The following is a 25,900-nucleotide window of genomic DNA, read 5'->3' as shown; positions in this document are numbered from 1 at the left end:
GGCCATAAATAGATGGTATATATTCTGCTAACACCAGAAATACTGAAATAGCTCATCTTAAAAGACAGCCTTTCTGTATAGCCAGTTAACTGCAAAGGTCTTGGTTATTTTTGCAGAGGATGATCTTTAGCTGGATGACTTCTCGTGCTGAATAGGCTGGTGTTCCTAAGATTCAGCTATCAGGAGCATCCCGATTTCATTTGTTGTTGTTTCCCTGCCATTAGTAGTAATTTTGTGTTTCTCCTTCTGCAAGAGCGGAGTTTTCCATACCTGCCACTCTGGAGTGCTCAGGCTGTAGCCATAAGCTACAGCAATTCTTTCGTAAGGTGACAACTATGTCACTGCCCGCCCAAAGATACTTCATTAAATAATGGTTTGTAGCTTGTACGTGGCACCTTTGACATCACTTGTGAATTTTTCCACACCTTTCATATGGACAACCTGAGCTGCTGTGTTTTTGCCTCAAGATCAAGCAGCAGAATGGGAACAGAGTTTGGCCTTTCTAATCTCTGAATCACTGTGTTGGTGTACAGCAGGCAAGTGGCTTCCAAAAGGCCTGCACAGTGGAGTGCCATCCACTGTGAAAACTGTGAAATACAGCTGAGTTTCATATTGCAAGTTTTTTGTTACCTAAAATACTCTTAAAATTGTGATGTGAAACACATTAAAACAGAAAACAGCCATGGGCCAGGATTCAGGCAATCCTGCAAGAAATTGTCCTTTCCCCAAATGAAGAGGAGAACAAATATGGGAATGTGAGATTTGGTTTAGATGGGATTTTGGTTTGCTTGGGGAGGGGGTGTCCTTCCACACAGATTTTTTCGTCCTTGGTATCAAATAATAAAGTTATAGGGAACATTTGGTGGTAAGTGAGGCTGGTTTGATGGGAGAATGCTGAAGACTTTCTTCAGTTGCCACCCAGCCTCTCTGCTACTATTCAATTTCAAGATTTAGCTAATAGTTGTTGCACATATACAGTATTTGTCGGGGGTTTAACTCTGTCAGAGGGGGTTTAGTGTCAGAGAATAACATATGATTATTTATTATGATTTTATGCTTTTTTTCTGTCAACTATGAAAATGGCCTTTTCTTCAAACAGGACTAAAACAGAAAGAGTTATGAGAGGTCAAAGGAGCCATAGAACAAGTGCATTCTCCCTCCAGTTATAAACTGTGTCAGATGTAAGTTTGCAGCCACACAGCGAGAAGCTTCCCTGTCTCAGAGCAGTGACAGAGAAGTGGGGAACCCTCCTGTTTCCGAAGGCCTCTCCTCAGGCAGAGCTGTGGGCAACCTGGCCACAGCATGGAGAGGTGATGTGACTTGCAAAAACACTTACATGTGTCTTGGACCAAGGAACAGCTTCCTGGAGGCTGGGTCTGTCACCTCGGCCTTGCACAGAAGCAATTGCTGCTTCTGTGCCACCTCAGTTCCCATATAATGAAATCATCGCCACCTGCCTTTTCTTTGCCCTTATGTGGTGCTTTTGGCCTCTCCTTCTTTTGGTCACACAGATCAGGGTTTAGAGGGCAGTTCCCCCTGGCGGTGTCACATGCTCTCTTTTAGTGTGGCACCTTAGGTGACTCTCTACCTTCCCTAAGCTCCAGGCATTGAGTTACTGGTCTAATTCCCTCCCCCTCAGTCTGGTACAGGACAGCGGCAGCGAGGTGTCTCCCACATTCACCAGTGCTGCAGGCTGAGAGCAGGGGGGTGAGCATTGCCATAACCTGCGCTGCCTTTGTGTCCAGCTCACCACCCTCAGGCAAGCGGCTGCACGATCTGCAGTTGCTGACCAACTCCTGTTTTTTAAGGTTAAGGAAGAAAGGTAAAGAAGAAAAAAATGCTGTACTGCCTTAAAGGTAAGTGAATGCTTGTGTGTATAGAATAAGGACTTGTTCATCTGTGCTGCCAAACAGAGTTAAATTGGTGAAATGGTGTGTGATGTGCTGTCATTTAGTGAAGTGAAGGGCTGTTACGTAAAGGTTTTAATGATTTTCTTCATCTGTCTGCTTAGGAACACCATTCGTCTGGCAAAATTTTGAGAAGGCTCAAGGCGTTAAAGAAAGCTCATCTAAATAAAGGAGGGCTAACGTGACATTGCAGTTACTTAATCCTGTATTGTCCTGCCATGTGACTGCAGGGATACTGAGGTGCAGCGTTTCTTTTGCCTGGTGCACAGACTATGCTTTTCCTGTCATCTTCCAGGGTCAGTTGCTTTGTTAAACCTGCAATGGGAAGGAAACACAGGAGCAGCAAACTTTTTACAGCAAGGCTTCAAGGCACAGTGACATTTCCAAGGCACACTGACAAGCTCACAGGCTGAAGAATGAATCAAAGGCAAACCTTACGTTCAGCTTTTGGACTGGTACCAGACTCAAGGAGAACTATTCTCTTAAGGTTAGCTATTAAAAATGAAGTGGAAACATCTGGATACATTCAGAGCAGTTAATCAGCTATTTGTTTGACCTTTATCTATCAAGTTACTTTTCAGAGCAGCAAACTAAAGCCTGAAAATTTGTGTCAAATGTTTTGCATGTGTCAAATGTACTGCATAGACAGCAACTTGCTGCTTTTTTGCACAAAGTTTACAGTTTTAATTGCAAAGCCTCATTTATCTTGTAGATTAAGATCCTGATGTACTAAATCCATTAGTGAGAGATGGATGTAAACAGCTTCCAGTTTTATCTTTGATTTTGAGCAGAACTGCAATATGTAGATGTGCCAGATTTGTTTCTGAAGTGATTCCAAACTAATCCTTGGACTGTCGGTAAGCTGCTTTTTTTGCTAAGTTTGTCACAGTGTCCATTATGTGCAGGACTGCATATTCATAAAGAACTATTTCATTTAAACTCCTTATTGGAACATCTTGTTAAATGGGGAAGTGACTACCCTATAGACTATGACAACAGGATATATGAATGGAGGAAGTCTTGGAAAACATCGCTATTCCAGGTGGCATCGTGAGGACAGTGGAGAAGACGATGGGCACCTGGAGTGCTATGAAAGAGACAAAGAGGGCAGGGAGCACAGGCTGACCCCATTCGAGAAACTAATGCACGATATGTCCCAGAATGAAAGAGTGGTGAAAGAATTAACCCTGGGAAAGAGAATTGGCTTCTATCGAGTCAGAGGAGAAATAGGAAGTGGGAATTTTTCGCAAGTGAAGCTTGGAATTCATTCCTTAATCAAAGGTAGGCACTGCTGTGTGGGTCACCTGTGTGCTGATGCCCTAGATCCGTATGTATACAAATGGCCCTTTTTGAGAAGAAAGATGCTGTCTGAACCTTAAATACACATATAGTTTGTATGTTTCTTATTTTGTTGTTGTTGAGTGAATCTGTAGTACTGTCACAGGTAAATGCTTAGGATCAAGTTTTAAAGAAACCATAAACATTTTCTCTAGATGGCAACTATTACAAGAAAGGTTTATCTCTGCACTTCCTGGAGCTGGCACATCTCATCCCATGCCTCAAACACTCCACACTTCAAAGCGTGATGGTGTGCTTTCCTTCCTACAACTTGTCCTGTCTCTGTGCCCTCCTCCCTGCTCCAGCTCATGGACTGCAGGGCTGTACATGGTGAGCCCCGAGGGCAGCCTGGCCAGGGGTGCTTCTGCCCACTGACAGGGTTAGCCAGGCTTCGTTTGTTTCATCGCCACTTTAACTAGTACCGGCAAAGCTTTTATTTGGTCACAGTAAACTTGTTGAGAAATGTTATGTCTGCTTTGCTGACTCATGTGCAGGTGGTTCAATACTGTAAAAAGCTGGGACAGGGCTACAGGTGTAGCCTGAGCAGGGGCAGCGAAATGAGCTCTGGCACAGCCAACCCAAGGTTTGTGTTGAGTTATCAATGATTTTTTTTAGCACAGAGAAGCGCCCCATGTGCTGCTTCTAGGAAGAACTATAAAGGTGAGGTAACTGCAGGAGACTCTTCAGTTATAGGTGTAACTAAGAACTTGTCTTCATCTCTCCTGTTCCTCTTCTTCTGCCTGTCTGACAATAACAGAAACTGTTCTAATTTTCCCTCAGGGATGACTGGTTTTCCCCACATCTTTGTATTCTACTATCTTTTCTCTCATAGCCTTCCCTTTCCAATCTGATTGGCTTTTGTTCCCTCCATCATCTTACAGGAGAGAGAATGAGGTAACACCCCAAAGCATTCATGCACTGTTACCTGTTTTCTCTAACCACCTCTTTCAGCCCAGACTGCAGAGGTGTGAAAGCTCACATTCATCCCTCATGTGCAGCAGTTGCTGCACTGGGAATCAAAGTGGGGAACTGGTAGTATTTATTTTTTCCAAATCTAAGCCTGCCTGAGGGTTGGTTTAACGGGGTGTGCATTTTTGGGTTTGCTTGTTTCAGAAAAGCATCTGTGTTCTGCTTGGCCCATAGCAAGTTATTTCCTCTTCTGTGATTTGGTTTTTTTTTCTTCCAGAGAAAACTGTGTTTACTGTTGGAGGAAATGCTGCTCCTGTACTGGGAACAGGAGGAATGCTAATGAAAGGAAGTTATAAATTTGATCTGGGTGAACCTTTTACCTGTCCAACTTAGTAGGAGGCAGGATGCTTTAACATTTAAATAGAGCTGATTGATTGAAAAATTTTGAACTTCAGTGAATACAGTAAGTTTGAATAAACTAAATGCCAAAACAAAACCAATATTTTTTTAAAGGTTCTTTTTCACCAGAAATCTCTCAAAATATTTTGTCTTATGTTTGCTAGTAGCTTTTTTGGCTAAAATGTTCACTGGGCAAGGAGTTCATTTCTTGATACTAAGTTTGCAACTGTCATGAGGAAGGAAGGATTAAAGATAAACATCTTCTGACTCAGCCTGTGAGCTTATCTGTCCTCATAAAGTACAGTATGTGGATAGGAGAATGGGAACACGCACACGTGTGCACACACGTGCACACATGCATGCACGCACACCCCCCACCACCCACAAAGAGCAGTCTGTTTTTTCCAGTGGATGCACACCATTGTGTTGGTAATGAAGTGATGTTCCTGCACAGTGTTGATGAGTACAAGCTTTTTTTTTTTCTGATTATATAAACACAAAGGCTTCATTATTAATGCTGTTTGAGTCCCTGTGGTAGGGGACGAAATATGTGTGGGGGGCTGTTCAGCTCTTCGGTTATTGTCATTGTGTTAAGTTCTAAGTATGGTCTTTTCTCTTTCCATGTCACCCTGTATGAAAAAAGGAAACAATTTGTTCTTTACTGAGTTTTTGTAACAATTACATGTGTGTGCTGTTCTGTATCCCTCATGATCTGTTGCAGCTGGGTATGTGAGGAAGTTTTCTAAAGGGAGAAAGGAAAAAACTGCAGTATCATACTGGTTGAAGGGACGAAGAAACTTGCTTCTCTCACAAGGGCTGTCTTGGTTGCTTAGGGGGTACAGGAAAATCTTTGGTGCCATGATGTGCATTGCGTTATTCAGACGCGTTGCCCACTTTATTAACCTGAATTTTTGCAGAGTTTTTCTCCAGAGACCTGCAGAGCTGCTTGTAGGGACTGTTAGGTTACCAAGCTCTGTGTAACCTCTGTTTTACATACCTTCCAGCTGACATATGTAGTGTGAAAGCACAGCTGAATAGATGCAATTAAGAGCATCCAAAATTTACAGCTGGTAAAAACCCAGTCTAATGTGAAACATCAATTGCAAAGGCAGTTATGTCCAGGCATATAGTTTCCTTTTTTTTTCTTGGTGCCCAAGCAATTGTAACTTGGTTCTGTTTGTGTTTTGTTGTTTCCTTTTGCCATCATAGCATACACCACTTCTTCGTGAAGTGATTTCTCTAAGGTTTCAGCTAGCTCTTTTCAAACCTCAGCATATACTGCTTATAGTCAATTAAATCTTTTGCTCCTCAGTTTTAGTATTTTGGTAAATAAGCTTGCTGCTAAAAATGCCCTTCTGTTCAGCACCGCTGCCATGCAGGGGTAATTCAGAGTTTGTAAACCAAGCCTCTTTTTTTGAAGCAGCAAGAATGAGTTTAAAAAAAGAAAAGGAGGGTGTCGGGTTTTTTACACTTCGGGGGGGGCTGGTTTTCTTTTTTCTTTGCATATCATGCATATACAATTGCAGTGATGCAGATTTAAAAGGAGCTCAGTCCTTGCGCATGAACAACATCAGACCCTTCTGGTTTAGATGTTTTCTTTCTTTCTTTTTTATTCCACACCTTTTTGCTTTTAAAGCTTTGAAAGAAAACTGACAGGAGGAGCAGTAAATTCCAGCGAAAGGGAAGGAATTTAATCTAAAACATTATAATTTTTTAAAGCCTAAACGCCCCCAACTTTTATAAATCAAGAGGTAATGATGTAATTACATAGCTATGATTGTAAGAATTGTTATCCTTGTAGTATCTAAGCATTTAGTTGTGCAAATGTTACCTAAGGATGCCCTTTCCTCTTGGTTTAGGTGATCAATACACTACCAATGTGACAAGGATTTTAGTCTTTCACCCCTAGGTCATCAGTCAGAGCTCTGCCAGGATTAGTGTCATGTGCTGTTACCGTTCAATAGCTGCATTTCCTCCCAGTTCACCACCAGCACCAAGCAGGAGTACATACCCGCTTTCCTAAGGGGCTCGCTAGAAAGCATGGAGCAGGTCAGAGAGAAGCAGCATGGGGAAGACTGCCCAGTCTCAGCACGGGCTCCTGCTGACAGTAGGCACATCAATGGACAACTCAGCACCTTTCACAAGAATCATGTTTGCTTGGAAATCTGCACTTTAGTAGGGAGATCAGTTTATGCATGTATGTTACTAAGAAAGGTAAATATCCCAAACATGGAGTTTTCTTGATCTGTACAGATACATGCATATGTATCCTTAAAACTTCCTTTAGATAATGTTGAAATAACATCGAATCAAATAACCTTATAATATTTAGTAAAAAACATTTTGAATGCTTTTATACCAGAACACATGTACAAATGTTATAGTTGTCTAACTCTTAAAGCAGAAAGTAAACAATACTGACTTTTGTTTTTTTCAATTTACTCCTATGTACTAGATACCAAGGTGAAGTGTTTCGGGGTTTTTTTCTGAAAGATTTGATGGAAGTGAATAATTGTTAAGAAATCTGTGAATGTTTAACTAAGATATTCTTGGGGAAAAACATTCTTCCCAGGAATAAACAGTTGTTTTTATTGCCATGATCCAGTTTAATTTTGCTGTCCTGACAAGTTACACAAAGCCACTGTAAACCTATTTTAAACAGGCTAATCCTTCACATACCAGCTGCATTCAGTAGAGTGCAGACAAAAGCCATATCCTACCAGTTAAAACAGAAACATGAGGGCAATTACAACTGACCTTTTCATTCTGGTCTGAGCTACTCTGGTGATGCAGTGCAGCGGCAAATGTGTATCTGGTTTGCGGCCCTTGGCTTCACTGTAGATAGGGTACAGAAACATGTAGAACTTAACAGCAGCTTTGCATTACCAGGACAGCATAAGACAGCTAGATTTGCTGTCTTATATGATCCCTGCAACTTATGCTACCTCACTGTGTTTTTTCCCTTCCTCAAAATCTGTGTGTGATGTGGATTCATGGCCCACTGTGGCATACAGACATAAAAATGTACTTTTCCTGTATTCTGTACAGTACCAAGAACTACTCATACATGAACCTGTTGGAAAAACTGGCACAGCTATCCTGAGAAAGACAAACCTCTACAACACTGATTTTGGTAATGGACAATTCGGGATGGGGGTATGGGATAAGAAATTAGTGAAGAGTTCTGTAAGTTGCACCAACTTAAAAACACCTCTCCACAGATAAACTTGTAGGATTATCGCCAGAGATGCAAAATTTCACCAAGTTTGTCTTTCTGCTCTGAAACCAAGCACCTACATTTGACACCTCTGTTAGTCTGGAAGTACCAAGCTCAGGCCTGGCTCATCTGAGGAGCAGTGAGCTAACAACGGAAGAGAACACAGGCTTTCTCTGGTTACCAGCATTAGACATCAAAAGCAGATGCTGCAACCATGGCCATCAGTCACACATTAGCCTGACAGCAGCAGAGCACACTAAGACAGCAGATGATTTGATCAGCCCTTGCAATACACTACCAGACTTTTGCTACCTCAGCAGCGAGTAGGATGCCATAGACAGGGGCATGGGTGTGCGCAAAAGACTGCGGGGCTTAGTAGGCCTCTACAGATTAGCTTATACTGATCAGAGCTGGAATTTCATTGCACTTCTATAACCAAGGATTGTTGTGAGTAGATAGAACTACCATCTGTGCCTGTTGCATTAACAACACGAAACAACATTTTTCTTTTCAGAGAAAGTTGCAATAAAGATTTTGGACAAGACAAAGCTAGACCGGAAGACTCAACGTTTGCTGTCTCGTGAAATATCCAGCATGGAAAAACTGCACCACCCAAATATCATCAGACTGTATGAAGTGGTGGAGACGCTCTCAAAACTGCACCTGGTGATGGAGTATGCAGGAGGTGGGGAGCTCTTCACTAAAATCAGTACAGAAGGAAAGCTGCTAGAAACGGAGTGTAAAATAATCTTCTCCCAGATTGTGTCTGCTGTAAAGCACATGGTAAGTTGATCTTCCACAGATGTGCTGCCCCTCACTACTCTAGCAGATTTTGTGGATGTACCTTTTGCTTTTCAACTAGTAGGTTTACTCTTACCAAGATTTCAGGCCCATGTTTGTGAAGAGCAAACAGCTAGAGAAAAGATGTCTTAAAGATATCAGAGAGAGCTTTCACATCCACCTCCCGTTACTGGTCTCTGTTGACAGCTTTAGGGAGGAGACTGACCTGGGATTCACCTGGTGGGTGGAACCATCCCTTTAGCAACAGCATTCTCTTGTCTGCTTGAAGTTAGTGCAGGTGCCAGCTAATACATCTTCATTTCCTCCCTCCAGCTATTTCAAAACCAGTCACTCTTCTGCTACAAGTGTTCCGCAGAAGAGACTTGTCAGGTGTTGCAAACATCTAGCTTGCTTATTAATGAATGTGGGAGACTGGCACTTAAGACAGTTAATTCTCAATCATTGCTTTGGCACAAACCTGTGAAGTTTTGTGCCACTCACCCTTGCCAAGTCACTCACCCTTGCCTAGTCTTCAGTATCTGGATTTAGGACGATGCTATTTATGTAGAGCCCAAAGCATCTTGTAAAGGCAGAAAAGAAGCAATTAACTGCTTCAGTACCATCTCCTCTGAACTTTGTGTGGTAACTACAGCTACTTCAAACAACAGCATAAAACCAGGGGAAGGCTGTTCTGCAAGATTGAGAAATAAAAGTGGTGTTTATTAAAACTTGCCTCAGAGTGCCCCCCGGTGGCTTGTAGTCTCCTGCCACATAATAGCCACAGGCAAACTCAAAAGCAAGGGTGCTCCCCAGTCAGACTTACAGAAACTGCAGTACAAGCTGCTCGTGTATAAACAGTATGCATCTTTAACATATTTTGACAAAATTATCAGATCTCCTGTAAGCGCTGGATTAGCTTCAACACCTTTTCCATCGGAGAGGTACTCTGCAGCTACTGGTACTTACGTTTTAAGATCACATCTATTTCTTAGCATTAAGCACAGATCTACCAAGCTGGCCAAACTCTTCACTTGTACACACGGACTTCTGCAAAACATTTTACTTTTGCTAAGCCATCACATCCAGGCTACTTAAATCCCATCTCAGTGCTGCCAGTTCACAGTGAGGACAGAAGATCCCTGCCATCATTGATGACAGTTTAAAAATCTCAGGCTGCTGAAGGTTTTCCTTACTGCCTCCAGATACCGCACCTTGTAACTTCCAAGGGTGGGGCAGAGTGCTCAGACACATCTATTCCTCCTTGCTATTTCAAAGATGAAGCTAAACCCTTAGCTAATCAAGACATCACCACTAAGCAGAGACAATTCAGTTGGAGTCCTTGGCTTTTACTGGCATTTCCAAGGGGAAAAAAGGTACAAGTTACAGTGTATGTACTTATTTTAGATTCTAAAACTAGAAGACACCACTGAACTTGGTGTCCTGCAACAAGAAACACCACCAGGCACAAGTGCGTGGTCCTTTCCTCCTGCCACCACCAGCTGCTCACAGAACATTAGATCACGCAACTGAACTGTAGCGACTTTCTTATCTGTGATTACATTCACTTGGTGAACTGAACACTTTCACTTTGTGAGTCCAGAAGCTTACAATATATACAAAATTGCAGTTATTTTTGTTAGTTGCATCATTACAGAAATGTAGTAATTCCTAAAGCAATGGTTCTGAACCCTGAAAAAAATACAGATTTTGCACATGAAGAGACCTAGTCTTGTTGGATTAGCCATGATGCCATCACAGATCTGCTTCATGAAAATGCTTGATACTAGTTAACAAGTTGAGACTGCTATCATTAAAAACCCCAGCATCCTTCTTCCCGTCTTTTCTACCTACCCTATTGTTTTTGTATCAGTAGAGAATTAAGTTCAATTTCTTTAAATGCTTAAACTTTTCAATTATTTCATTGAGAACTTTCCTGTGAACAAGCTAATACCAAATTGTCCTCTTGTTCTACAGCACGAAAATAATATCATTCACCGGGACCTGAAAGCAGAAAATGTCTTCTACACCAGTAACACCTGCGTTAAGGTGGGAGACTTCGGATTCAGCACAGTAAGTAAAAGAGATGAAACTTTAAATACTTTCTGTGGCTCTCCTCCTTATGCTGCCCCCGAACTCTTCCGAGATGAAAATTATGTTGGCGTTTATGTAGACATCTGGGCACTGGGAATCCTGTTATACTTCATGACAACGGGTATCATGCCATTTCGGGCAGATACAGTGGCCAAACTGAAAAAGTGCATTCTTGAAGGGACATACAGTTTGCCTTCCTGCCTCTCAGAAACTTGCCAGAAACTGATAAAAGGAGTCCTTCAGCCAGTACCAACCAAACGATACTCTGTCAAACTTATCATGAACAGTGAATGGATGCAAGGGATACAGTACCCCAAACCTTTACAGCCCTTTAAACTGGATCCAAGGTACTTATCAGACATCAGTATGCTCAAAGAGGAAGACATTGAAGTGAAAAATACTCTGGAAGATCTGGGAATCACAGAAGAGCACATTCAAAACAACCAGGGAAAAGACGCGCGCAGCTCAGTAACAGGGGTCTACAGAATCGTTCTGCACAAAGTTCAGAAGAAAAGAGCACTCGAATGTGTTCCTATCATGTCCCATCCAGATCCCAAACAACAAGACCTGAAGGGAGGAACCCATTCTTACAGCAGGACAAAGAACACATCCAAGCTGTGTTCTATTTTATAAACTGCACTGCAGGCTTTATAATCAGCGTATTTAACAAAGGGTTTTATTCATAAGTTCTGGCATTACATTTTTTTTGTAATTTTTGAATAAACCAAAAATGCCTCCTCTCCTCTGCATTTCTCCACTCACAGTGAAGCGCTCAGATACAGAGCTCTCACTCATTTATTTGCCCCTTGCTCCAGAGACTTGGTGTAGCCAGTACAAGAACCCCAGCAAGTAAAACAGGTAAGGGATCATTGGTAGAGGTGACCTTTTAGTAAAGATCAAACAGCACTGCATTTAACATACTACAGGCATGTTACAGCTAACATCTTGAAAAGTTGTGCCTCAGCTTGACACAACTTTACCACTGCAAACCAGGACAGCTTTTGCAGAAAACTAAAGTAGAAACCAGACTGTAATCTAAACAACTGTAAATTCTTCTTTAAAACTTCTCAGCAAATTAAACATGGATAAGTGTATAACAGAGCTCTGTGGGCTTTAAAACTGTATTTAAAAAACCAGCAGTGCTGTTGTTGACACCATTCCCAATTTGTCACAATTACAAAAGGCAAATCAGGATATGCTGCTTGAACCCTGCATGTGTTGTCACAATTCCTATTGCAGAACTGGTTGGGTTACCATATACTGGGCTACCACCTTCCATTACTTGGATGATTCCAACAGTCCAGAACTGCTTGGACTCCAGCTGCACTCCAATAAAGAAAGATTTAAGTGTACTCCAAAACTCCTGCAAGTTTTAAATTCTTGCTTTAGCTCTGAGTATCAGTAAGATGAATGCAATCAATAGCAAAATCTACTTAAAGATTGAGCATTACAGGCTTGTACCAACTCCTGCCATACTACTTTGGCAGCAAAAGCCAATTCTGACCACCACAAGTTAAAAGTTGGATGGCCTGACAATTCCAGTTGTTCTGAGCATCACCAAGATGTAGATACTCTGATTTTCAGCTTTAATTGTTTATTTTATATTTTCATCTTCAACACCATGAGCTCCAATGCAAACACTGAAAGAGTGCAGTAGCTGTCCTTCTCTGAACAGGCACAGGTGACACCGCCCAAGCTAAGACATAAAGCCCATCCTATTTTGGTTAAGGCAAGTAAGCTAATTCAAGGGTTAGAGAGGTACAGCTGGCGCTTTCAAATTTAAGGGCAGGATGCCTCATCTATTATGGGGGACTGATGAGATGGTGAGTTGACTTTAAAAGGGTTAATTAATGTAAATGAGCCACAGAGTAACTCTGAAAATCCACACCTGGGAAACAGGGATTCAGTGAGGCTCAGGTAAGTACAAAGCAAGAATCAATCCCACTTCACAGATTTTTCTGAGGGGGGGAAAACAATACCATCTTTCACAAGACAGTAATAAAGATGAATTGTACTTCATAAGCTGGGAATGAGTTTCTCTACTATAAACAGTTTCCATCTGAAAGCATTAAGTTATCTTGAAACACAGCCCTACAATAATGTTTTCCCACCAGCCTAAGCCTTTCCACTTTTGTAATGGAATGATACTAAGAAGAAAGATCCAGAAGGTCCACTCAGTTGGTGAACCCACAACTTCGGGTTTTCACAGGGACAGTTTCCTCTTTTCTTCCTGTTAAAGAAAAAAAAAATTCATCCTGAAAACCCAACAAGTCAGCACTACTCCAGCAGGTTTCAAATATCTCAAACTTTATTTTAATAAAGGATCAGCCTCACAAACCGCGAGGCCCCTGTGATAACTTTGTGCCAGTAGCTCACTTCCTGGCTTGTCCACTGCCAGCAATGGACTTTGTTCCATGGCAATTTGTTTTTCTGGTGCCAAGATTAAGTTTCACGAGGGCAACCTAAATCAAAGTACTTGCAAACACTATCATCATGCATCATTGCTCCATCATTTTCAGCAGAACAAACAGATTAGTATCCATCAATTTATAATAAACAACTATTTTACCAAGGCTTGACTGTACAAATACAGCAAGTTATCAAATCCTAGTGAGTGACAGATAATACAAACACTTCATTACACACAAAAGATTGTAATTTAACAAATAATTTTTTGCTACTTTATATTAGATAATGCAGCTTTGTAGAATTAGCAAAGAAATAAATTCAACAAAATTTCATTCTGTACATTAGCTCAATTTAAATATGTATATATTACAAGCTTACAAGGCTCATGTCATAGTTAATTTCCAATCTGGGCTTTAAAAATCTACCAGAATGGAATCCCCATAGTACGGTATATCTACCTGTTGCAAAATTGATAGTTTTTAGCTTGCATGTTGGGAAAAAAAAACAAAAAAGGAGAGAAAAAAAAAAAGACCCTACTCCTACATATCACCAATAGTCAGAAGGATTTCAAGGTACAAAGCCAAATTCAAAGTTAGAAATAGTCTTTCAGAATGTACTATTTATGAGAGGCCAGCACTTCAGACACAGTGATGTTTCTTCCCTTCTTCGTTTGCCATTTGAAACACAGCTCCATAATATCTAGAAGCCCTATGTGAAAACTCTGCTACCTTAGATATTTATAGAACCATAGAATGGTTATGGCTGGAAAGGGCCTTAAGATCATCTAGTTCTAACCCCCCTGCCATGGGCAGGGACACCTCACACTAGACCATGTCGCCCAAGACTCTGTCTAACCTGGCCTTTAACACTGCCAGGGATGGAGCATTTACCGCTTCTTTGAGCAACCTGTTCCAGTGCCTCACCACCCTCACAGTAAGGAACTTCTTCCTTATATCTAACCTGAACTTCCCCTGTTTATGTTTGAACCCATTACCCCTTACCCTACCACTACAGTCCCTAACAAAGAGTCCCTCCCCAGCATCCTTATAGGCCCCCTTCAGATACTGGAAGGCTGCTATGAGGTCTCCACGCAGCCTTCTCTTTTCCAGGCTGAACAGTCCCAATTTTCTCAGCCTGTCTTCACATGGGAGGTGCTCCAACCCCCTTATCATCCTCCTCTGGACTTGCTCCAACAGCTCTATGTCCTTCTTACGTTGAGGACACCAGAACTGCACACAGTACTCCAAATGAGATCTACTAGACAATACTGAAAGATGCCAGATCAATGAACTCATATCTTTGGAAGAAAAAAATCCCTACCTCCCTTCTTTCTCCTCTTTTGTCCCAGGCTGCTGTGATTTATACAGCAGGTACAAAACACACATTATGGGTGTTCAGAGGAATTCCATAGTAACTAGCACAGCAGGTCACAAAGTTTCTTGGAAGAAAATCACCTGTCAGTCTAGCCATTCTTGATAATAGTCATTCTGACAGGGAAGAGAGATTCTTTTCCAGCAATGAACGCTACTTGGTTGTATATCTTTCCCAAAGCAATGGGGTGATGGGACGCAGACTGGGAGAATAGAGGCAAGGTGGTAGAGAGAAAGAGAAGTGCAGTATTCCGAAGACTGACAGCTTACTGTCAAGGCACTGAGAATCCTAACATGAAAAGCCTGGACTAGCTTGCCACACACTTGAAGTTAACAGTGTAGGTTTAAAGTAGAAGTTAGCAGTAGAAGTTAACAGTGTAGGTTTAAAGTAGAAGTTAGCAGTAGAAGTTAACAGTGTAGGTTTAAAGTAGAAGTTAGCAGTAGAAGTTAACAGTGTAGGTTTAAAGTAGAAGTTAGCAGTAGAAGTTAACAGTGTAGGTTTAAAGTAGAAGTTAGCAGTAGAAGTTAACAGTGTAGGTTTAAAGTAGAAGTTAGCAGTAGAAGTTAACAGTGTAGGTTTAAAGTAGAAGTTAGCAGTAGAAGTTAACAGTGTAGGTTTCAAGTCATTTTAAATGGAAAGAGCAAGCAAAAGATTTTTTTTTCTATGTACAAAGACCTTGTAATGGACTACAGCTACTACTCAGCATTTAAAAAAAATAATCAGACATGTTAATGAATCCACACAGCCCCTGGCAAGTCCCTCCATCCCCAGTATATTCACGAATTTAGTGTCTTGAAAATACTATAAACATCAGCACGCCATATTATGACAAATCTTTTCAAGGAGCTTTAACAGTTTTCCATTCTCCAATGAAGTACTCCTGTGCACTGAAACTTCAGCACTATTGCAAACCTCTCCCTCTCTCACCCTCTCACCCTACCCTCACACCTTGTTTCATTCCCCACCTCACAGAGGTATCTTAATGCTCCCCATTGGAAATGGCAACAGTAACGCCTTCAGATTCTGTTGTTGCAGGGATTCTTGGCACTTTCTTAGCAGGGCTTGGGATGTGCTAAGAGGAAGGGAAAAAAACCATTAAACACAGTTTTCTAGTTCACAGACATACATACTTCATGGCTAGTCCAACTCTCAAACAACATTCATGCTACACTGGATGGCTTGGTTTTAAGTCAACTGAATAGGTCATGCTTCATGCAAACTGGTAACGTGAAAAGAGCCACTTTGTCCTTGTTTCATTCTTGCGCAGTTTCATTCTTGTTATGATGACATGTACATTTTAAAATCCCATGTTCAATTTTTTTTTTAGCTCTGCCTTGTACTTTACATAGATTAGCGAAGTATTTAATATAACTTGTTAAACCACTTCCTTTAACATACATGCACATGCTACAACAAACACATAAACCGTTCCACCATTTAGCTCAAAGTTTTAAAAGAGTGCCGAGTGTTCACCTCATGAACAATGCCTGGGTGGACAACTTCAACGCCTGCCTCCAGCGGTCCATCACCCATGAGCGGGCGCCGCGCGTATGTTCTCCTGTGCTTTTCATCCACACGCACAAGGTACCAAGTTCCCTCGAAGAGATCTTCTACTGAGCACTGCGGAATATAGTTGGCTGTAACAAAGCCAGCAGCACACTGTTAGTTGGTTCCTGGTAACAGTTTTACGCAGCACAGGGCTTTGCAGTTTGGACATCGTAAGACAGAAAAATACAAATCTACATTTTCATGTGAGTCTTGCTGGACCTATGAACACGAGCTGTCAGAAGCAGAAAGGGTTGGACATTTCCTTCATTCTACACCCTAATAATTTAAAGTCAGGTGAACTAAGTGATGAGCACTTTGCTGTAAGACTAAGAACAATTTATACTTATGAAGCTCTTACCCAAATGATGAGTTTCCTGTCTAATCTTCATATTTTCAGCAAAGACATCCGGTGCAATGCATTTTCTTGAGTCAAGTCTTGTTTTGAGATCAGACAGACTGGCAGTTATTTTGTCGAGTGCAGAACCTACAGTACAGAACCATCATGTAAGGCCATACCAGTGCTGAAAACTGCATGTTAGCAAGTTAACATTTCAATCTCATTCAAAATATTTTGCATTACAGCAGCTAAACTTTTTGTCACTGAACATATTCCAATTACTCCATCAAAACATAAACAGAGTTTGAAGAGTATTACTTATTTGCCCAAGGAGACACTTAATATTCCCAGCAGTTAGAACATCTTCAATTTAGCATTACTGTCATTAGGCATTGCTCTGCAGGTTTACTTATGCTGGTGGGTTGCGCAACAAGGCATTTAGAGGTGAGCTGTGCAAGGGAGTTAATTAACATCTCTTCCTTTCACTCACCAGGAGTGGCATCCTGCGTAACTCTGATGGAATACAGTGTAGCAGCAAAACCAGAGCCATACGAGAACACACTGATTCTCTGTCCCGCGAGCTGCTCTGGGGAGTACCTGCAAACCAAGCAACAGTTTAAAGTGAGAATTAAGCCAATATGCCAATTTTAAGTAACTACAAAGTGCAGCTATCTTAGAAAAAGCAGCCAGTAAGTTATATTGACTACAATACACATTTCGCATGCTATGTGACTTAAATAGTAACTTTTAAGTTAAGTTAACTTAAGTGACTTTTAAATAGTAACAAGTACAGCTGTTACGTGATGACTTTCAAAGCTGCCTAAGCAAAACAGAGCAAGGAAATGTCCAGAATATCATTATCCAGAAGGCAGCCAGTTTTCCTTCTTAAGTGACCTAAAGCCTAAAATGAACAACCACATCTTGGAAGGCAAAGTCAGAATAACAAAAAAAAAGGATCCAAGAGGAATGGCTTAGTTTAAACTTCACATAATTTTGTAAAAGTCTGTCATTGGAAAAAAAAAATCCCAAACCAAAAAAACAAACAAACAAAATAAAAACCCTAAACAACAGCCAACCAAACAAAACCCCGCAAGCCCCCTAATTTAATTTGGCTTTGCGTATTATAGTGAAACAGAGAAGGCATCCTGATTCTCTTTTCCACTGCAGTGGGGGTTTTTTTGTAGAGGGGCAGGGTAGGGAAGGTTGAGGGCTGGGAAAAGATACCATCTCATAAATAAGATCCTCCTTCAGAAGGAAGTAAGCAGCTGTTTCAGATCAGCTTCTGACACGTAACTTTTGAATCTGCTTGTCACCTGAACTGACTGTGCATGCAGAATCATTTTTTTAACTCCAGTCTTTCTGCTTAAGGCAATCTAGTGGGAAAAGGTTTGCTAGATGGTACTTCTACAAAAGGCTTTCTGAAACTAAAACCTTTTATGAGCTTACACATAAAAAGCTATGACTTTTTTCCATTATTTTATGCTTACTGGGCTAAAAGAGAGGCAAGGCAACCATAGACTGAAGGGGTGTACATATTTCCATTCTGATTGGACACAAGTAACGAAGCTTTGGTTTTCTGATTGAAGAGCTCTGCACTGGCTTTCATGAAAGCTTTTTCCACATCTCTGTCAAAATATGTATCTTCAAGTTTTACATCCCTATTAAAAAAAAAAAAAAGAAATTGTTTGGAAACAGTTACTAAAATACCAGAAAGTAAAGACACACACTGGAGGTGTAACAAGTTAAGATCATATGAATACGGCAGACAGCAGCCGTTCTCACCTGAAAGCCTCCAGACCACTGAAAACACCATCTGCCGTTTCCGGGTTCTGGTCACTGAGAAAGTCATTCAGCAAGAGTCTAGCCACAGATTTCTGCACCAGTTTACAGTAGGGAGAATGAAAGATCATGAATCCAAAGTCATTCAAGGTGAAATGTCTGTCTATCCCCTCTGGAAGTGGCAGAAATGTTGTGTTACAACTTATGTTTAGCACTCAGTTCAACTATGAAAATAAAATACAAGGGTGGCAGGGTACTAGTCATCATATCACATCACCATATAAGAAACAACAGTAAGACTAACTATTGCATTGCTATCAAGATCATTTAAAACATTGCTGCTACTTCTATTTAAAGACTGGTTTCTTACTGATCTTTTGCACCAACTTCTGCTTCTTCTTCTAGAAGAAAAAGCTTTAAGCTTAACAGAATCTCCCTATTTCTTTTCAGCATTTTGACGTAATAGTATACTTCATTTAACTAGCTAATCTTCACCCTTATGCCCCTTACTATGAGTAAAGCAATTACTAACATAGGGGGTAAAAAAAAAAAAAAAAAAAAAAAAAATCATCAGTATAGTTACATAACATTTAAATATTAACCTCAATATCTTAAGAACATATTATGTGGAGGGGAGGAAATAACACGCTTTTAAGCAAGGTATTACACATTACACCAACATAAGCCTGTAGAGACTGCTGCTTACTATCAAGTACTTAGCCATACCAGAACACATGTAAAACATTTCTTATGGGAGAGGCAAAACATTTGAAATGCCTCAGAACATGCAAGACCAAGACAGGAACCGGTTTTTAGATCTAATGATAAAACTCTGAAAGTACACTGCCAGCATAGAGACACATTCCAATATTTGCCAGATCTTGCAATATCACCAGGTCAGGCTACATACCTTTTTGCCACTGGGCCTGGATTTTGTTGCGATAAACAGTATAGCAGCGATCTAATGCACTGAGGTAGCACTGTATAGAGAGTTTGCCATCAACTACAGGATATTCAGAGACCATATCTGGCTTATAGAAGTCATACGCATGCTGCATGTGGGTTCCACGCAACCCTGATGGACAGAAATTGACAAAAATTACTTCATTCAACTGCTTTGAGTCAACTTGAATGCATCACTTAACACAAAACCAAGCAATATCTGGCCCCCATCAAGCAGGTTTTCACAGCACTTCAGGCCCACTCTTTTACAACCTTATTGGAGAAGCCCCAAGGAAATAAACAGACAAGAGCATCTCTAGTTGTTCCTTCATGCCTCCTATAATGGAACTTGGCCAAGTTAGCGTGGAGTGAGAGCAGACACAGCACAATTTCTGACATGGCGGGAGTTAATTCAGCCCTCCAGCAGAGCACAACAAACACGCTTCAGCACAGACCCAGTTGTCTGGATGAAAGTATTTGTTTTCTTCACAGGACTAACCTCTCTCAAAAATCAATGGAGCATTTGGACCAACCAGCATAGCAACAGCACCAGCTCCACCTGTTGGCCTGGCATTTCCAGTGGCATACACAGCTATGTCTCCAGCAACAACAAGTGCGTAGCGTCCTGTGAAAAACACACACAAATAATGATGAGAAATAGCCAAGAATTGAGCACACTTTAATACCCATCTGCAATTTTCAGATGTTGGTCACAGAGGAGATAACACCACTATTTTAAGGGGCTCTTCCATCCTGACGTTTCCCCCCATATTTCAATTTCCTAGCAGCCACAGAAATTTACAGGAAAAGACCAGTGATTATTAGCCATGTCATCATTTCTTTTTTCCCCTGCAGTTGAACTTAATGTCCAGAGCATTTAAAAGTAAGACTTCAGAAGAGAAAAACAGTTTAACCTCTGGGTTTTATATGGTTAAACATGAACACTGTCATTATGAACATGAACATGAACACTGAGACAGACTACCCAAAGTCAGAGGATGATGTAACTTTTCCAAGAAAATACTCTGAACTTACCATCCCAAGAACTGGACTCGATCCAGTTAATGGCATTAAAAAGAGCAGCGGTGCCTCCATAGCACGCATTGGTGGTGTCAATGCCTTCTACATCTGTATTACCAGATTCTTCGAAGAGCTGCATCAGAACAGTCTTTACAGATTTTGATTTATCAATTATTGTCTCCGTTCCAACCTCCAGTCTCCCGATACAATCATAGGAAAGGCTGTTCCTCTCCATCAGCTTCTGAACCACAGTCAGGCAGAGAGAATTGATATCCTCCCGGTCAGAGCAGAACCCCATTCTTGACTGGCCTAGCCCAATGGTGTACTTCCCAGCATCCACACCATCGTACTTCTCAAGCTCTGTCTGGTCAACGTACTGAGAGGGGAAATATATCTCCAGTGCAACAATTCCCACATCTTTGGGCCAACGGTATTCAACGTTCACTGGAAGAGACCCAGGCATTGTGGTAGATCTTTAAGAAAAGAAAAAAACAGAAAAACACACACAAAAAAGAGCTGATTTATTCACATGCATTTTGAGAGACCTACTTTCACTTTCTGCAGGCTTGTAGAAGTTAAATTTCAGGTATTCTGCAAGGTCATTTGCAAAAGGCAAGCCTCTGCCCTCTGGGGAGAATTCAGTCTGAGCATACTGTAAACATCACTAGAAGTTTGTAACATTTTTATATTAAGAAGCACTTTTAAGTGAAAACACAGATTTCAGCCCTGGAGATGAACAGGTGAAGGTTAAGCCCAAGTTATTTCACCAAAGCAAAACACACGCTTGACAAGTGTTAAGTGTTTGAGAAATTAGTCTTAATGTTCATTATTCTATTTCTGCTTATACGCAAAGTCTGAGTTTTACACAACCAACCTAGAAGCACCGGATTATTATTTTTTTTTCAGATGTTGCTAGTTGAGAATTTAGGTTTAAAATTTATCCTTTATCTCTGCCTTAAAACAAGCCATTTTGTTTATACTTGCAACAAAGATAGCAGGCATTTTTCTGACATTTGTTCTTTTTTTTTCATTTTTGGTTGGGTTGGTTTTTTGTTTGGGATTTTTTTAAGCATACTGTTTTGGAATTCCAGAACACTGGAACTCTCAACACCAGGCCTGGAGAAGCATTTCACAGACCAAGATGAATACACAGGGATTCCTCCTGATAGACCCAAGTTTTCTTATTTTAACCCCATAATTTCACTGTCACTACATTCAAGGATATTTTACATGCTGTTACTTTAGCCCTATCCCCATTACACAGCCATGCACCACCTTCCTGTACTTTTGCTCATACCCTTACAGAGCACTTGCCGCCTTCATGCCCAGCTGCAAGTACCACCAAATTGACCCAACTTCTTCCATAAAACCATAGCAAGCTGTTTAAAGGAACTGTCCTGATTTTGGCTGAGATAGAGTTAATTTTCTTCCAAATAGCTGGTGCAGTGCTGTGTTTTGGCTTTAGCATGAGAACAATGCCGGTAGCACACCGACGTCAGTATTGCTTACTCTGATCAATGACTGTTCAGTCTCCTGCTCTGCCAGTAAGGGGGGGCACTAGAAGCCGGGAGGAAGCAGAGACAGGACACCTGACCCAAACTACCCAAAGGGGTATTCCGTACCACAGCACGTCATGCCCAGTATAGAAACTGGGGGGAGTCACCCAGAAGGGACAGATCGCTGCTCGGGTCGGGCTGGGTATTGGTAGCGGTGGTGAGCATCACTGTGCATCACCTGTGTTTATTGTTTTTTTCTTGTTTTGTTTTGGGTTTTTTTTAGTTATTTCCCTTTTCATTATTATTATCGGTAGTATTATATTGTACGTACTTATTAAACTGTTCTTATCTCAACCCATAACTTTTACTTTTTTTTCCAATTCTCCTCCCCTTCCCGCTGAGAGGGGCGGGGGGGCAAGTGAGAAGGTGCATGGCATCTAGCTGCCAGCTGCGGTTAAACCGCAACAGGAGTAAAGCCCTTCCCTGCAGGAATGCCGACTTTACAGGATGCATATTAAGACAAGTGTCGGGAAAACACCAAAATTGTTTTCTGTTACAGGTATGTTCCTATGAAACTGAAGTACGAGTGTGTGGCTCACCATTGTGACTGCCTCCAGCAAACTCAACCATACCTGTAAGGTACCAAAACCTCCATTTTTAAGGTATTTCTCTTGCAGCCTGTATTAAAACGCGTGAACGGGAAGAAAAGGCTACTTAAATCTGCCTACTGAAGCGCCGCACAGCTCACCGCCACGATCTGAAGCAACACAAGCCGTTCGGCGTTCACCCCGCTGCCGCCCCACCTCATGCCTTCCTGTCTCCTCACCACACCTCGTGCCCGGCCGCGACCTCTTCCCCCTCAACCCACCTATGTCCCGAAGCCCCTCACCTCAGCGCACCGCCGCGGCCTCACTGCGGGCTACGGGCACCCCCCCGCCCCGCAAACGCCTCAAGGTTACCGGTGACCCGGCCGAGGATATGGCCAGGAACTACCGGGGTGACGTGAGGGCGTCACGCGTCGTCCCACCCGCAGCGCGGAGCCCAGCCGCCAGCCACCCGCCCCGCCTCGCTCCGCCGCCGGCGCGGCCCTCACACTGTGCGGAATCCCATCGCCGGCTGCCGGCGCCCGCGCATGCGGGTCGGGCAGGCGCGTAGTGCGCAGGCGCGGGGAGAGCGTCCCGCTCCGCCCTCGGGGCGGCGCCGGTCGCAGCCCAAAGCCGGGTGCTGGGCTGCATCAGAAGGAGCGTGGCCAGCAGGTCACGGGAGGTGATCCTGCCCCTCTGCTCTGCTGAGACCACACCTGCGGCACGGCGTGCGGCTCGGGGGCAGTACAAGAGGGACGAGTAAGTGCTGGAGCGAGTCCAGGGGAAGCCAGGAAGATGATCAGAGGGTTGGAGCACCCCTCCTATGGAGACAGGCTGAGAGAGTTGCGTTGTCCAGCCTGGAGAAGAGAAGGCTCTCGGGAGACCTAAGAGCAGCTCCCAGTACCTAAAGGGGCTACAAGAAATCTGGAGAGGGACATTTTACAAGGGCCTGTAGGGACAGGACAAGGGGGAATTGGCAAAGGGTAGATTTAGATTAGACATTAGGAAGTTCTTCACTGTGAGTAGGTTGAGGCACTGGAACAGGTTGCCCAGAGAAGCTGTGGATGCCTCATTCCTGGCAGTGTTCAAGGCCAGGTTGGACCGGGCTTGAAGCAACCTGCTCTAGTGGAACATGTCTCTGTCCATGGCAGGGTGGTTGGAACTGGGTGATCTTTAAGGTCCCTTCCAACCCAAACCATTTTATGATTCTGCCTCCAGGAAGCTGATGGGCAGGATTAAGGATTTGTTATGGCATAGCAGTGGGTTTACGCTGTTAGGAATGGAGCGGCCATCACAGCTTTCCTAGAGCCACAGGCAGGGAGGGGAGTGTGATGGTCCAGAGACTCCCCAGGAGCTGTGGGACAAGCTCAGGTCCCCTCTCAGCAGCACAGTGAACAAGTCACATGCATCTTGTGGACACACAGAGCAGCGCTGGAGTCCAAACTTACTCCACAAGCTGTGTTTCACCCCAGATATGCACAGGCACTGCAGGGGAGGAGGCTGCTTTCCAGCTCCCTGTACAAGTGCAGACACACCACCAACAGCAAGATCCCAAGCGACCAGCTGCAGAAATGGCCTTGGGGTCCAGCTCTTTCTGGCACAATATACCTCACTTTCTTCAAAAGGGGTCAGGAGTCAAAAAGGAAATCCAGATTCCTGCTGGCTCAGCACAGTGTCTGGCAGACACCCCAAGGACAAGCCTTGAACCCAGAACAGAGCTTATTTCTGCTCCAGGAGCCAGAAAGCCACAAGTTAAGAGGCTGCAGAGAATCTTAAGAGGCTCAATTTTCTTTAAGTTATACACTTACAAAAAGACAACGCACGCAGCACATAATGGATTTGGCCTCTCTCATCAGAAAGCTTTCTGCAGAAGACAACTAAGAGGAGGCTCCTTCTTGTGGCTTCTTGCATTTTTGTGGCTCACCTAATACCAAGGTCACCAAACACGCCTCACATAGCAGCAGTCATAGGGCTACCGGGCTGTACTGCCGTGAGAAACACGGCTTTATGAAGCTGCTCTGGTCACTAAAGGAAACGGGACAGCTTAAGCCAGTTAGTCGTTACAGGAAGAAATCTGTTTACTTGATGCAAAACAAACAGCCTTTTGTCCTCCTGGTCAACTGGCAGACAACATCCCATCACCGAGTTTTGACTGAAAATAAGTTTTCTCAAAAGTACGATTGCTTTTAAAAGACTTGAGAATGCTAAAGGTTTTCATATAGACACATGAGAATGCTTTGTCTTGTGTCCCCTCAGGATTCTGTTGGGAATGAACAAGCAGCATAAAAGAGCCACCACTTTCTGCTAGTGTTGCCAGAAATCTGTTCTTGCACCACAACTGGTGGCTTACATTGTCCTTGTGTATTTTTGTACATTTTTATTGTGTTAAAAATTGCATATTTGAGATTACACATTGGTATATATATTGATATATTTGAGAATATTTATATATTTGTGAATATTCTGCCAATAATTTGACTTTATCAGTTTCCGCTGAAGTCCTTCACTCCTGCAGAACACTTGGCTGGAAGTTAAGAACTGAGCCAGCAGCCTTTCACCACGGACAACGCTGCTATGGGTTCAGCACCTCCCCTGAGCAGCCCCCGGCTTACGGGGAGCTGGAAGACATACCAACCTCATGGGTGGCGGCAGGGACACCTGCGGGACACTTCAGCCTGCTCTTCATAGGTCACTCCCCGATCATCCGGCCGCCTCAGCCGCGACATCAGGCAGCCACCGAGCGCTCGCAGGACCGCGCTCACACCGCGGGAGGTCGCTGCCTCCCCCCCGAGTCGTGGGCACCCGCCGCGGTACCGGACACCGGCCATCCCAACCGGGGCGGAGGGGTGCTGCGGGGAGACCGGCCAACGGCGGAAATACCCCAAACCGCGGGGACCGTGCCTTGAATTCTGCCCTGAAACACTCTCCGCAGCTCGCCGGCTGCACCCTCCTAAACTGCGCCCGCAACATGGGTGGGTGCCGGGGTGCCCGCACCGGCCAACGAGCGCCATCACAGAAGGAGGCGACGGCATCCCTGAGGCAGCGCCCGCTACCTGCGCTATGGGAGGGGGAGGCTGGGCAGGGGGATACGCCCTCCCAGCCTTCCCCAGCTTGTCGCTTTGTCGGGACACTGAGAAGCGGTAAGGTGACACGCGGAGAGCGCCGCTGCCTTCAGCGCCTTCCCGACCACCGAGCTGCGGACAGAGCCCGTCGAGCCTCGCAGCAGCCGCTCTCCCCAGCTCACTGAGGCCAGGGAGGCTGCCCCCGGGGGCAGCACCCGGCGCACCGGGACGCGACTCCTTCGGCTGGGGCTTGGCCCCGCCGGCTGCCCCGGGCAGGGAGCGCCCCACGCCGCGCTGCTCCGGACGATGCTCCGGGCAGCGCCCGGCGCGGTGTGTGTGCTGCCACCGGCGGTAAGAGGGACACTCGCGTGAAGAGACACCCAGGCACGCCTCTGGTTTTTCCTTTTTTTCCCCTCTTTTTTTATCTTTCCCCCTTCTTGCCGCACTGCAGGCACTTCAAACGCGTTCGCATCCACTGAGAACACCGCTCCCAGCTACACCAACCCAGCCCCAGCCCGCGGGCGGCTCCGCGCCCTCCTCGCCCCGCGGCCGAGGAGAGAGGCAGGGTCCGCCGCAGGACTCCCGGGGCCCAAGCCGCGCTCACCTGGCACAGGCGATGGCTACCGGTGTCACTCGCTGCGCCTCGCCCTTGCCCGTCCGCACGCACGGCAGAACGCACCGGGCGCCGGCGTGCGGCGCCTTTAAACAGCC

General features: G+C 43.7%; 2 protein-coding genes across 4 annotated transcripts; one reads left to right on the top strand and one right to left on the bottom strand.

Moving 5' to 3' along the window:
- Positions 1-2,738: 2,738 nt before the first annotated feature.
- NIM1K (NIM1 serine/threonine protein kinase) lies at positions 2,739-11,380 on the top strand. The gene is made up of 3 exons (XM_030512332.1): positions 2,739-3,188; positions 8,285-8,553; positions 10,525-11,380. The coding sequence occupies exons 1-3, from the start codon at positions 2,897-2,899 to the stop codon at positions 11,272-11,274; spliced, it is 1,311 nt and encodes a 436-aa protein (XP_030368192.1). The 5' UTR covers positions 2,739-2,896; the 3' UTR covers positions 11,275-11,380.
- Positions 9,881-25,900, bottom strand: HMGCS1 (3-hydroxy-3-methylglutaryl-CoA synthase 1). Of its 3 annotated transcripts, none has more exons than XM_030512331.1 (11): positions 25,794-25,900; positions 20,063-20,520; positions 19,527-19,652; positions 18,996-19,160; positions 18,089-18,257; positions 17,794-17,964; positions 16,797-16,903; positions 16,328-16,453; positions 15,895-16,058; positions 15,387-15,493; positions 9,881-12,871 (listed from the first exon to the last, which is right to left on the bottom strand). In XM_030512331.1, the coding sequence occupies exons 2-10, from the start codon at positions 20,508-20,510 to the stop codon at positions 15,401-15,403; spliced, it is 1,569 nt and encodes a 522-aa protein (XP_030368191.1). In that variant the 5' UTR covers positions 20,511-20,520; positions 25,794-25,900; the 3' UTR covers positions 9,881-12,871; positions 15,387-15,400. The 3 variants fall into 3 exon arrangements, with proteins under 3 accessions (XP_030368191.1, XP_030368190.1, XP_030368188.1); XM_030512330.2 differs by lacking the exon at positions 25,794-25,900 and adding an exon at positions 22,637-22,692; XM_030512328.2 differs by lacking the exons at positions 9,881-12,871; positions 25,794-25,900 and adding an exon at positions 22,637-22,692 and having other exon boundaries at positions 12,928-15,493.

Source organism: Strigops habroptila, chromosome Z (assembly GCF_004027225.2).
Source record: "Strigops habroptila isolate Jane chromosome Z, bStrHab1.2.pri, whole genome shotgun sequence".
In the NCBI taxonomy this organism is placed as follows: Eukaryota; Metazoa; Chordata; class Aves; order Psittaciformes; family Psittacidae; genus Strigops; species Strigops habroptila.
This window is presented reverse-complemented; position numbering and strand designations above follow the sequence as displayed.